Source organism: Saimiri boliviensis, chromosome 17, assembly GCF_048565385.1.
Source record: "Saimiri boliviensis isolate mSaiBol1 chromosome 17, mSaiBol1.pri, whole genome shotgun sequence".
NCBI classification, from domain to species: Eukaryota; Metazoa; Chordata; class Mammalia; order Primates; family Cebidae; genus Saimiri; species Saimiri boliviensis.
The window spans coordinates 47,928,016-47,941,256 of NC_133465.1; the positions used below are offsets into that span (position 1 = coordinate 47,928,016).

At 41.6% G+C, this 13,241-nt stretch overlaps 1 protein-coding gene across 6 annotated transcripts in view; it reads left to right on the plus strand.

Annotated features, from left to right (window-relative positions):
• The window catches only part of ATP6V0A1 (ATPase H+ transporting V0 subunit a1), a 68,258-nt gene that overhangs the window by 6,980 nt on the left and 48,037 nt on the right, over positions 1–13,241 (plus strand). For all 6 annotated transcript variants that reach the window (XM_074388739.1, XM_039476770.2, XM_039476771.2 and 3 more), the window contains exons 3-5: positions 1,907–1,985; positions 3,593–3,690; positions 5,042–5,170. In XM_074388739.1, coding sequence (XP_074244840.1) covers positions 1,907–1,985; positions 3,593–3,690; positions 5,042–5,170 — 306 coding nt within the window. The remainder of the gene's footprint in view (positions 1–1,906; positions 1,986–3,592; positions 3,691–5,041; positions 5,171–13,241) is intronic.

The following is a 13,241-nucleotide window of genomic DNA, read 5'->3' on the forward strand; positions in this document are numbered from 1 at the left end:
TTCAAATCGAAGACGTAGCTTACTCTTTGTATTTTCTCCAGTGCCTAGTTCAGTATCTGACACATATTTGGTACTTCATAAATGTTGAGTAAATATAGTTCTTTATGTTACTTTTATAGAATTTATCACCTACTATTTTATTGGTTGGGTTCATCTTCTCTATTAGATTACAAGCTATTTAATTAATTTAGTTATTTATTTTTGAGACACAGTCTTGCTCTGTTGCCCAGGCTGGAGTGCATTGGCATAATCTCGGCTCACTACAACCTCCACCTCCCAGGTTCAATTGATTCTCCTGCCTCAGCCTCCTGAGTAGTTGGGATTACAGGCCTGTATCACCATGCCTGGCTAATTTTTTGTATTTTCAGTAGAGACAGGGTTTCACCATGTTGCCCAGGCTGATCTCAGACTCCTGAGCTCAGGTAGTCCTCCTGCCTCGGCCTCCCAAAGTGCTAGGGCTATAGGCGTGAGCCACCTGGCCTAGCCTTTTTTTTTGAGACAAGAGTCTCGCTTAGTTGCCCAGGCTGGAGTGCGGTGGCATGACCTTGGCTTACTGCAACCTCCACCTCCAGGGTTCAAATGATTCTCCTGCCTCGGTCTCTGAAGTAGCTGGGATTATAGGTGCATGCTGCCACACCCAGTTAATTTTGTATTTTTAGTAGAGACAGGGTTTTGTCATGTTGGCCAGGCTGGTACTGAATGCCTAACCTCAGATGATCCACCCACCTTAGCCTCCTGAAGTGCTGGGATTATAAGCCTGGGCCACTGTGCCTGGCTGGATTGCAAGCTTTTTTTTTGAGATGGAGTCTCTCTCTGTTGCCCAGGCTGGAGTGCAGTGGCCTGATCTCGGGTCACTGCAACCTTTGCCTCCCATGTTCAAGCAACTCTCCTATCTCAGCCTCCCTAGTAGCTGATACTATAGACACCTGCCACCACACCCAGCTAATTTTTGCATTTTTAGTAGAGACAAGGTTTCATCATGTTGGCCATGCTGGTCTTGAACTGCTGACCTCAGGCTACTCACTCGCCTTGGCCTCCCAAAGGGCTGGGATTACAGGTGAAAGCCACTGTGCCAATAGATTGCAACCTTTTTAGTGAGTAGGAACTTGTTTTTTATATTCCAGAACATCTGTCATATTACTTTGAAAATTACTTGTGGTGCCAGGCACAGTGGCTCAAGTCTGTAATCCCAGCACTTTGGGAGCCAAGGTGGGCGAATCACGAGGTCAAGAGATCGAGACCATCCTGGCCAACATGGTGAAACCTTGTCTCTACTAAAAATCTGCGTAATTAGTTGGGCATGGCGGTGTGTGCCTGTAGTCCCAGCTACTCCAGAGGCTGAAATAGGAGAATTGCATGAAGCTGGGAGGCAGAGTGAGCCAAGATCATGCCACTGCACTCCAGCCTGGAGACAGAGCAAGACTCCATCTCAAAGAAAGAAAATTACCTGTGGTGTATTGGCATATGAATGCATAAACCAAGCCTGTCAACTGAGAAGGTGAAGGCCTTGGTACAGAAAAACAAGAGAAGTTCCTCTTCTGCTTGGAAAAAAAGAGAAGGAAAACCAGAGAGAGCTTCTGCGATATTCATTGCCCAGATTTTAAGTAGTGGGAAGGAAGCTCCCTGAGACTTTTGGCCTTGGAAGAACATTTTGTAGCATCATGCTTTACCTAATTTGCCTCCATTCCAGTAATATTACAGTAACGAGGAAGTTTTTATTCTTAGCGATTCTCTGGTGTCAGTGGCCATTAAGCAATTTTTTTTTGGATCAACAGACAGTTTTTATGAGTGTTGCATCCATGCATTGACACAAAATTAGTTTTTCACTTTGCAGAATGTGTTGCTTGAGAAACAGAAGAAATAAATCCAATGTTTCAATGTTTGTTATTGTGTTTTTATTTTTCAGTTAAATCCAGATGTGAATGTTTTCCAAAGGAAATTTGTGAATGAAGTTAGAAGATGTGAAGAAATGGATCGAAAGCTTCGTATGTGCATTTTGGTCATGTGTAATGTACCTTTAATGAATCATTTGCCTTAGATTAGTGACATTAGTCCTCTTAATAGAGAAAGAAAGTGCTGTAAGAGAAAAGGAAAAGGAAAAATCTAGCAGTGGAGATGTTAACGTGAGTTTCTTGTATGCAAGTAGATTTTGTGGTCTTTGGGCTAAATAGTGATTCATGGAAACCTCATTTGAAATAACGTGCTTCAAGCTGAAAACTATGGTTATTATTATTATTATTATTGGTGAGATTTTATTTATTTTTGAGTTGGAATCTCACTCTGTCACCAGGCCAGAGTGCGGTGGCATGATCTCGGCCCGCTGCAACCTCTGCCTCCCAGGCTCAAGCAATTCTCCTATCTCAGCTCCTGAGTAGCTGAAACTACAGGCATGTGCCACCATGCCCAGCTAATTTTTGTATTTTTAGTAGGGACGGGGTTTCACTATGTTTGCCAGGATGGTCTTGATCTCTTGACCTCGTGATTGTCTGCCTCAGCCTCTCAAAGTGCTGGGGTTACAGGGGTGAGTCACTGCGCCTGGCCTTGTGAGTTTTTTTTTTTTTTTTGAGATGGAGTTTCGCTCTTGTTACCCAGGCTGGAGTGCAATGGTGTGATCTCGGCTCACTGCAACCTCCGCCTCCTGGGATCAGGCAGTTCTCCTGCCTCAGCCTCCTGAGTAGCTGGGATTACAGGCATGCGCCACCATGCCTAGCTAATTTTTTTGTATTTTTAGTAGAGACGGGGTTTCACCATGTTGACCAGGATGGTCTCGATCTCTTGACCTCGTGATCCACCCGCCTTGGCCTCCCAAAGTGCTGGCATTACAGGCTTGAGCCACCGCACCCGGCAAGGTATCTTTTTTGAATAAGACATTTTGTATCCAGGCTTTAGATGTTAATTGTTTTCCTTAAATAATGACAATTTCAGGCTGGGCGTGGTGGCTCACGCCTGTAATCCCAGCACTTTGAGGGTCCGAGGTGGGTGGATCACCTGAGGTAAGGAGTTTGAGACCAGCCTGACATGGTGAGCCCCATCTCTATTAAAAATACAAAATCAGGCCGGGTGCAGTGGCTCACACCGATAATCCCAGCACTTTGAGAGGCTGAGGCAGGCGGATCACGAGGTCAAGAGATTGAGACCATCCTGGCCAACATAGTGAAACCCCGTCTCTACTAAAAATACAAAAATTAGCTGGACATGGTGGTGTGCACCTGTAGTCCCAGCTATTCAGAAGGCTGAGGCAGGAGAATTGCTTGAACCCGGGAGGCAGAGATTACAGTGAGCCAAGATTGCACCACTGTACTCCAGCCTGGCGCCTGGCAAAAGAGCGAGACTCTGTCTCAAAATAATAAATAATAATAATAATACACAATTAGCTGGGCACAGTGGCACATGCCTATAATCTCAGCTGCTTGGGAGGCTGAGGCTGGAGAAATGCTTCAACCTGGGAGGTGGAGGTTGCAGTGAGCTGAGATCGCGCCACTGCACTCCAGCCTGGGCAACAAGAGTGAAATTCCATATCAAAAAACAACAACAAAAAAGCAATTTCAAGCATGTGCAATTAGACATGAATGTTTTGATTCTGTCATTTTAGGATTTGTTGAGAAGGAGATAAGAAAAGCTAACATTCCCATTATGGACACCGGTGAAAACCCAGAGGTTCCCTTCCCCCGGGACATGATTGACTTAGAGGTAAACAGATCTTTTTTTTTTTTTCTTTTTAAATATTTTAATTTCATACTTTCAAGACAGAAGAGGTAAACAGTTCTGAGAAAACCAGAAAAGTTTCTTTCTACTTAAATGCAGAAATTACTTTCCTTAGTAGATGGAGAGTAGAGTAATTCTTGCTAACTTTGTCAGCATTATCTACTGATTATAAGTTTCTTGTAGGTGGGATTCAAATGAATTTTCCCTCTTTTTTATTGATAGGTAATATTTGTAAACATTTATGGTATACATGTGATATTTTGGTATATACATAGAATGTGTAGTGATCAAGTGGGAGTGTTTGGTTATCCATCACCTTGAGTATCTATCATTTGTATGTGTTGGGAACATTTCAGTTCCTCTCTTATAGCTATTTTGAAACATACAATACATTGCTGTTAACTACAGGCACCCTACTCTGCTATTGAGCATTAGAACTTATGCCTTCTATCTAGCTGTATGTTCGTCCACATTAACCAACTTTTCTTCATCCCCCTAAAAACCCACACACCCTTCATAGCCTCTGGTATCTGTCATTTTACCGTGTACTGCTATGAGATCAACTTTTTTTTTTTTTTTTTTTTTTTGAAACAAGAGTCTTAATCTGTCGCCAGGCGCCAGGCTCGAGTGCAGTAGTGTGATCTTGGCTCACTGCAACCTCTGCCTCCCGGGTTCAAGCAGTTCTCCTGCCTCAGCCTCCCGAATAGCTGGGACTACAAGTGCAAGTCACCACGCCCAACTAATTTTGTATTTTTATTAGAGAAAGGGTTTCACCATGTTGGTCAGGCTGGTCTTGAACTCTTGACCTCAAGTGATCCACCCCCCTCAACCGAGGGAATATTATTTTAAGCCAAAAAAGTTTCATAAAGAAAATTAATGACTGGGCGTCGTGGCTCATGCCTGTATTCCCAGCACTTTGGGAGGCTGAGGCAGGCGGATCACCTGAGGTCAGGAGTTAAAGACCAGACTGACCAAGACGGAGAAACCCCGTCTCTGCTAAAAATACAAAAAATTATCTGGGCATGATGACGAATGCCTGTAATCCCAGCTACTTGGGAGGCTGAGGCAGGAGAAGCGCTTGAACCCAGGAGATGGAGGTTGCGGTGAGCTGAGATCGCACCATTGCGCTCCAGCCTGGGTAACAAGAATGAAACTCCATCTCAAAAAAAAAAGGAACAAAGAAAATTGCTCTAGTAAAATCATAGTATTTGCTAGGCAAGTGCAAGATCTCTTTTAACCATCAGCTTGGCAACAGTTCTGTGGGATGAATTTATTTAATGTCTTTCAGAGCAAGCATTGAGTTTAGCTTAATCTACTTTCTTTTTTTTTTTTTTAGGCCAATTTTGAGAAGATTGAAAATGAACTGAAGGAAATCAACACAAACCAGGAAGCACTGAAGAGAAACTTCCTGGAACTGACTGAATTAAAATTTATACTACGCAAAACTCAGCAATTTTTTGATGAGGTCAGACTATTGTTTCTTTTAGTATTTGAGCAGCTGATATTACACACACAGTGGGCCATATTTTTATTCCAGTAATTATTTTAATTTGCTAGTTTGGAAGCAATGCCATTTTTGCACCCTGTTTTAGTTGAAGAAATGTGAGATTATGTTCCATTTTTCATGCAGTACACAGCCAGCCATGGTTTTATATTTTTTCACATTTTCTTCAATTTTTCATCTCAAGATGAGGAAAGGAATCCTGAAGCAGTTGTATAAACATAGTATAAATTTTCACATTACATTTATACTTATAAGGTAAGTATATGCTTAAGGTCAAAGCTGAAGAAACAAACATTTGGTTATAGACAAAATTATAACAAAGGTTTAATCACCAAACCTTGTCATCAAATTTTTATTTTATTCTCTATGTTTGCTTATAAACCTTCGAGCATATTTTTCAGTACTTCAGATAGCACACATCACACAAATTTTTCAAGAGTCTTTCATTGTACTATATGGGAAATATTGGTAGGATGCTGGTTTGAAACTCCTGCATTACACATAAACTTAGATACATTACCTTAGAGGGAAAAATGTTAATAAGTTCCTGGGCTAAACATGTAGATGAGGCCAGGCATGGTGGGTCACGCCTGTAATGCCAGCACTTTCGGAGGCTGAGGCAGGCGGATCACCTGAGAACAGAAGTTCGAGACCAGCTTGGCCAATATGGTGAAACTCTGTCTCTACTAAAGATACAGAAACTTGCCAGGTGAAGAGGTGGGCACCTGTAATCCCAGCTACTCAGGAGGCTGAGGCAGGAAAATCATTTGAATCCAGGAGGTGGAGCTTGCAGTGAGCCGAGGTTGCTCCACTGAACTCCAGCCTGGGTGACAGACTAACACTCTGTCTCAAAAAAAAAAAAAATGTGGATGACTTGGCTGGGCATGGTGGCTCATGCCTGCAATCCCAAAAACTTTGGGAGGATGAAGGGGGCAGATCACTTGAGCCCAGGAGTTCAAGATCAGCCTGGGCAACATGCTGAAACCCCATTTCTACAAAAAATACAAAAATTAGGCAGACGTCATCACACACACCTGTAGTCCCAGCTACTTGGGAGGCTGAGGTGGGGGATTGCTTGAGCCGGGGAGGCAGAGGTTGCAGTGAGCTGAGGTTAAGCCACTTTACTCTAGCTGGGTGACAGAGCGAGAGTGTCTTAAAAAAAAAATGTGGGTGACTTAGTCCAGATGACTGTGCTGAGGTGACCCCATGGAAAGGATCTGAAGCAAGGCTTATAGAAGGCTCTCTTCTCCTAACTCAGCCTGGGGAGGAGTCTTAGCTTTCACCTGGGATGTGGTTTCTCTGATGGCCTAAAGTATGGTAACTGTCTTCTTGACAGATGTCTTTGCCACCAGATTGACAATATTAGACACTTTAGGGATTGTTACAGTCACTGTTCAATGTGCCTTCCTCTAGTTCTTTAATTCCTTTGCTTAGCAGGACAACTTGGCAAAGCTTTTAAATATAGAGGGCATTTTTTTTTTTTTTTTTTTTTTTGAGACAGAGTCTCTCACTCTGTTTGCCCAGGCTGGAGTGCAGTGTTGTGTGATCTCAGCACACTGCAACCCCCACCTCCCAAGCTCAGGCAATTCTCCTGCCTCACCCTCCTGAGTAGCTGGGATTACAGGTGCTAACCACCACCCCCAGCTCATTTTTGTATTTTCAGTAGACACAGGGTTTCACCATGTTGGCCAGGCTGATTTCGAACTCCTGGCCTCAAGTGATCCACCAACTTCTGCTTCCTAAAGTTCTGGGATTACAGGTGTGAGCCACTGTGCCTGCCAGAGGCCTATTTTAGTTAGCATCTGCTGTGTTCTCAGTTTTACTTTAAACTTACTTTTTTCTTTATTTTTTAAAAATGGTTTTTAACTGCCTCATCTCAGAAATTTTTATCGTTTGAGATCAATTATCCATAATTCTTTTTTTTCTTTTTTCTTTCTTTCTTTCTTTTTTTTTTTTTTAATATCCAGTGTGATAGTAGTTATCCATAATTCTCTAAGCTGGAGCAGGGGTTTTCAACCAACAGCAGCCTCACCTATAATCTTGTCAGAAGTATGAATTGTCAGCCTCCACCCTAGATCTACTAAATCAGAAACTGTAGGCGTTAGGCCTAGCAATCTGTTTTAACCAGGTGATCCTGAGGCAGGCTAGTTTGAAAACTGCTGGGCTACCCAATAAGTTGATAATTTAAGGACATACAATTTCCCCCATGTGTGCTCTTCAACTATGAATGTCTGGTGCTCAGTTAAATTTCATCTGTTTGCAATGTTTTCCTTTACAAAGTGTTATTTTTAGCTTCTCAGCCTATTAAAAGAGCACAAAACCTGGCTACAAATCTATTTCTAAATGTTAACTCCCCACCCTCCCCCCGCAAAAAAAAAGAAAAAAGAAAACTGCTGGGCTAGAGAAAGTCTTCTGAGGAGGTGATACATTCCTCACTTATTTAAGGATTTGACTCAGAGAAGCCATTTAATTAAAAGGATCTGCTGGGGCAAGGGAAGGGGGAAAAACTCATATGAATTTAATTGCCTGGTCCTTCCAAGAATCAGAAAGCGCAAATATTCAGCTTGCTCATGGAGTCGGGAATTTTGAGACTAGTGGTAACTTCTTTTGCCAGTCCCTAATGGCGTCACATTAGAGGGTGTGGGACAGTGTGATTAACTCTTTCTAAGTGTTTAAGGTCTTTTGCAATAGACATTGCCACTTAAGCCATATGTTTTTAATGAACCTGCAATTCCAGTATGCTCACTACCCAGACATTGTATTCTTGATCACTAATTCACTGAGCATACAATGAGCACTTACTCTTGAGACACAAGATGAGTAAGACATGGTCCCTGTATTCAAGGAATGTATCATTCAGTCATATTAAGAAACACTTCAGAACACGAAGCTTTCATGTGTTCACAGATGTGTGCTTTTCTAAACATGTCCAAGCTGCTACCCACAGATCTGATGTAAACCTGGCCTAATAGAGCTCAGCTACTTTTTAGCATTATTTGGAGCTTAATTCTTTTACCCTCCCTGTCCCCATTTTTTTTCCATTTTGATATACTCTTTTTTTTTTTTTTTTTTTTTGAGACAAGAGTCTCACTCTTGTTACCCAGGCTGGAGAGCAATGGCACAATCTCGGCTCACCGCAACCTCCGCCTCCTGGGTTCAGGCAATTCTCCTGTCTCAGCCTCCTGAGTAGCTGGGATTACAGGCACGCGCCACCATGCCCAGCTAATTTTTTGTATTTTTAGTAGAGACGGGGTTTCACCATGTTGACCAGGATGGTCTCGATCTCTTGACCTCGTGATCCACCCGCCTCAGCCTCCCAAAGTGCTGGGATTACAGGCGTGAGCCACCGCGCCCGGCTTGATATACTCTTTAGTTTACTGCTGAGGTATTGCTGCTATCTTATATGAAAATGTCTTCTTTTTTTTTTTTTTTTTTTTTTTTTTGAGACGGAGTTTCGCTCTTGTTACCCAGGCTGGAGTGCAATGGCGCGATCTCGGCTCACTGCAACCTCCGCCTCCTGGGTTCAGGCAATTCTCCTGTCTCAGCCTCCTGAGTAGCTGGGATTACAGGCACGCACCACCATGCCCAGCTAATTTTTTGTATTTATAGTAGAGACGGGGTTTCACCTTGTTGACCAGGATGGTCTTGATCCTTTTTTTTTTTTTTTTTTTTTTTTTTTTTTTTTTTTTTGAGACGGAGTTTCGCTCTTGTTACCCAGGCTGGAGTGCAATGGCGCGATCTCGGCTCACCGCAACCTCCGCCTCCTGGGTTCAAGCAATTCTCCTGCCTCAGCTTTTGTATTTTTAGTAGAGACGGGGTTTCACCATGATGACCAGGATGGTCTCGATCTCTTGACCTCGTGATCCACCCGCCTCGGCCTCCCAAAGTGCTGGGATTACAGGCTTGAGCCACCGCGCCCGGCCTTTTTTTTTTTTTTTTTTTTTTTTAAAGACAGGGTTTCTCCATATCGGTCAGGGTGGTCTCGAACTCCTGACCTTAGGTGATCTGCCTGCCTCAGCCTCCCAAAGTGCTGGGATTATAGGCATGAGCCATCGCGCCTGGTGAAAATGTCTTTCAAGACCTCCTGAGTTTAAGAATGAGAGCCAGCTTCCTATTATGGTTCACTTTTGTAGAAATTCTGAATAAAGACTGATAGATGGATTCCCTTTAGGGAAATAATTATTTAAACTATTACTTTCCTAATGAAAAGAAAGTGAAAATAAGAGGAACCACTTGGAAAAATAATATTTTTAAATCCTAAATTATGGATTTTGGAATTTTATTTTTTGAGGATTGATAAGTCTAAACATTAAGTACCTATCTTGAGAAGGCAGACTCTAAGTCTTCATGATCTTTGTTCCCTATTCATGGTGTATTGTTTTCCCCCTCCTATTTTATTTTATTTTATTTTCCCAATACCTGAAAGTACTTAGAGCACAAGACAGTGACTGAGAGAGACTCTCACACTGCTTTTGTCATCAGTTCCCCTTTCATTCTTAGCAGCCTCACTGCAGTGCAAGAAGTCTGTTGGCAAGAACCTCTCTGCCTTGCCTGTTCTTGCCCTAGCCCACAGCCTCACCCAGGTCCCTTTCCATAGACCTTGCCCTGCTGCTGCCTGGCAGAAGGCTCAGGTGTCAGTGCCACAACTTTGCATCTGCACATGCAAGTACACTTCAAATAATGCAAAAGATAGGACACTTGGGACCCTCAAATGTTGGAAACAGGATTTTTCATGGGATTTTCTTCCATGTCTGAAATTATAATATTTGCAAAGGACCTAAAACACTACCAGTTTTAAACTCTTTTTATAATTTGGTGACTACAATCAGTAATTCACAGTAATGAGTTAGCATAAAATGCCTAAATTGGAAAATGATTCTATATTTAGGCATAGGAGTTATGATTGGCAGGGTGTGTATAAGGGGAAAAATAAACATATTGAATATTCTATGATTAAAGATGATTACAAATTTGACTTAGTCATTTCTTATCTAGGGCATTTAAAATGACTTGTTAATGATTATCCTTTTCTCAGTCTTCTTGCTTATGAAGAACTGTAAGAGCTGGAGAGATTTCTCTGCATCTTTTACCATAAGCACCATAACATATGAGAACATAAAGAAGACTGGAAAAGTAATGGTTAATGGCATGCAGATCCCTGCTTTCCTTTCCTTCTCAGTTTTCCATCCATCTGCTTTCTTTGTTTTCTTTCCCATCTACCATTTCCTTTGGGGCTTGGGTGAATATCTTAAGTGATGAAATACAATTTTTTTCTTGATGTAGATGGCAGTAATTGTTTGTTCATGGTAATTGACATAGCTTGAACTGGGTGCGCTATTTATACTTCATTGCTATAGAAACAGAACCGAAATTCTGCTACTTCCTTTTTGTAAGGCATGGTTTTTAGTATCTTGAGTGGAGAAAGGGGTACACCAGAGGGCATAGCAAGTAATGTCGAGGAACATTGCAATGCTGTTGTTAGAGGACCCAGATACCCTTAAGACAAGTTTGTCCAGCCCATGGCCCTCAGGCCTCATGTGACCCAAGACAGCTTTGAATGTGGCCCAACACAAATTCGTAAACTTTCTCAAAACATTATGAGATTTTTTTTGCAATTTTTTTTTAAAGCTCATTGGTTATCATTAATGTTAGTGTATTTTATGTGTGGCCCAAGACAATTCTTCTTGTTCCAGTGTGGCCCAGGGAAGCCAAAAGATCAGACACCCCTGCTCTTAGATTTAGATACTCTCAACAACATGGTTTTAGATATTGCTTTAAAGGCCTTCAGTTAGTGAGTGGTTCTAGTCATCCCAGTTTCCCGTCAGGCATACTTTTATTTAAAAATTTGTAATTTTTCTCTCTAAGACAGAATTCTTAAGTATGAAGTGGTGAAATTAGCAATTCAAATGCAAGTTTATGTTGAATTTTAATTCTGTTGTTTTTTTATTCTCAGAGGGTCCTACATAGAGTCTTTGAAGTGGTCTAGTTGCTAAGCGCTGTTTGCTGTTCCATCAGTTGTCCACTTTAGAGCACATGTGTTTGCATTGAGTCTGATATTTAGGGTTGACTTAAACCAAGTCTTGTGAAACATGCAGGCAAGCAGGATGGAATCTTTTGAGTAGCAGTCAGGCTCACTGGTTTTTGCCAAGGAATATCCCTAGAATAAGTTGAAATGCTGTAATCATCAGGATCCTGAGAAGAAGTTGCTTGCAGTCAGCTGATTTGATTCGAAGTACAAACAAAACAAACAAATAAAAAAAACCCCTCAACTTCCATGTAACAGCAAGTAGGGTAACCAGTGTCTCCATGATCTCATCTTAAACTTTTCCAATCTCATTACAGTATTTCTCTGCTCTTCTGGTATTGATTGTTACTTCCCAAAGCAATTGCTTTCCATTTTTTAGACCTTCAGGCTTATCATCTGGTTTATACAGTTTTCCCCCTTTTTTGCTATGTTTATGATCCTATGACTTTATCAAGTGATGGTCCCTGTGCCACTTTTTAATAGTGTGGCTGACAGGAATAGAATCGAATTGAAACTTGGAATGAAAATGATAGAGAGAAACTCTTCTGACTTTTTGTTTTGTTGTGCTCTTGAAGAGGATGATTGTTCTGGCTTATTTCTAGTTTTTGGTCAAACACGTAGTGCCTGGATATTCAAGTTGGGGAGATGAGGCAGTGGAGAAGTTGATTGGACTGTTTTTATTTTGTTTTGTTTTGTTTTGTTTTTGGAGCAGCTTCTCCTTTCTAATGGGAGTAAAGGGTGGTAGGATGAGTTGGGTAGAGAGAGGCTGGGAAATGTAGACCCGTGTGTGGGAGGATCCTTCTTTTCCTTCATTTCATTGTATAAACTGTCATGGTGGAAATCATTTTAAATCTCACCAATTACACCAGCCCATGAGCTCCAATTTGGTCTGTTATCTCTTGCTTTTTCTTCACTTTACTTGATTCTTGAGCCGTGTTCTCAAGAATCCTGTAACTGTAAAGCATATGTGAACTTATTTAGGAGATTCCTACTTGGAAAATAGGACATTCAGATATGTTTTTTACTTTTTCTTCCCTTTATGGATGCAGTGGAGGCTCAGGCCTGCCCAGCTATTATGCTTCTTATCCTTTTGAAGACATAAATACTTTTTAAATCCCATGGCTTGGATCATTCTATAAGTGGCGATGATGAAAGTTCTCATGCTCTGAATTTTTTTTTTTTTTTTTTTTTTTTTTTTGAGATGGAGTTTCACTCTTGTTACCCAGGCTGGAGTGCAATGGCGCGATCTCGGCTCACCGCAACCTCCACCTCCTGGGTTCAGGCAATTCTCCTGCCTCAGCCTCCTGAGTAGCTGGGATTACAGGCACGCGCCACCATGCCCAGCTAATTTTTTGTATTTTTAGTAGAGACGGGGTTTCACCATGTTGACCAGGATGGTCTCGATCTCTCGACCTCGTGATCCACCCGTCTCAGCCTCCCAAAGTGCCGGGATTACAGGCTTGAGCCACCGTGCCCGGCTCATGTTTTGAATTTTAAAGCAGCTAGAAACTTAGGTATCTGGAGCTGCCCATTCTGATTTTCACCAGACTACACAGTATTCAAAGACAGTGGCAGTGCCTTTCTTCTTCATTGGAAAGAGAACCTCTGTCTTTCACATTCTCACACAGGGAAAATTCTAGTTTGTAGCTGCCTAGAAATTAAATGTTGAGAGTATCTGCAGAGCCTCTTCATTATTGTACAGAAGGGAGAGATATTTTAGCTTCCTATCTACATGCAGAGGTATTTCCTGGTACTTTCATGGTTCATTCAGAGAAACATAGGAGAGAAAATGGCTTCCACCAAGTAGCAGATTTATACATGTCACCATCATTTAGTGTTTTTTTTTTTTTTATTCCTTATTTCTAAAACCATTTCCCCAGATGCTTTACTGGGGCAATTATGCTTTCTTTACTTCAAATTTATTTTCTTTGTTTTCATCCCCTATTCTTGTCTTTTTGTGGGTATATCTTGTCTTTTGGTGGTTTGCTTTCTTTTTCATCCTTATTT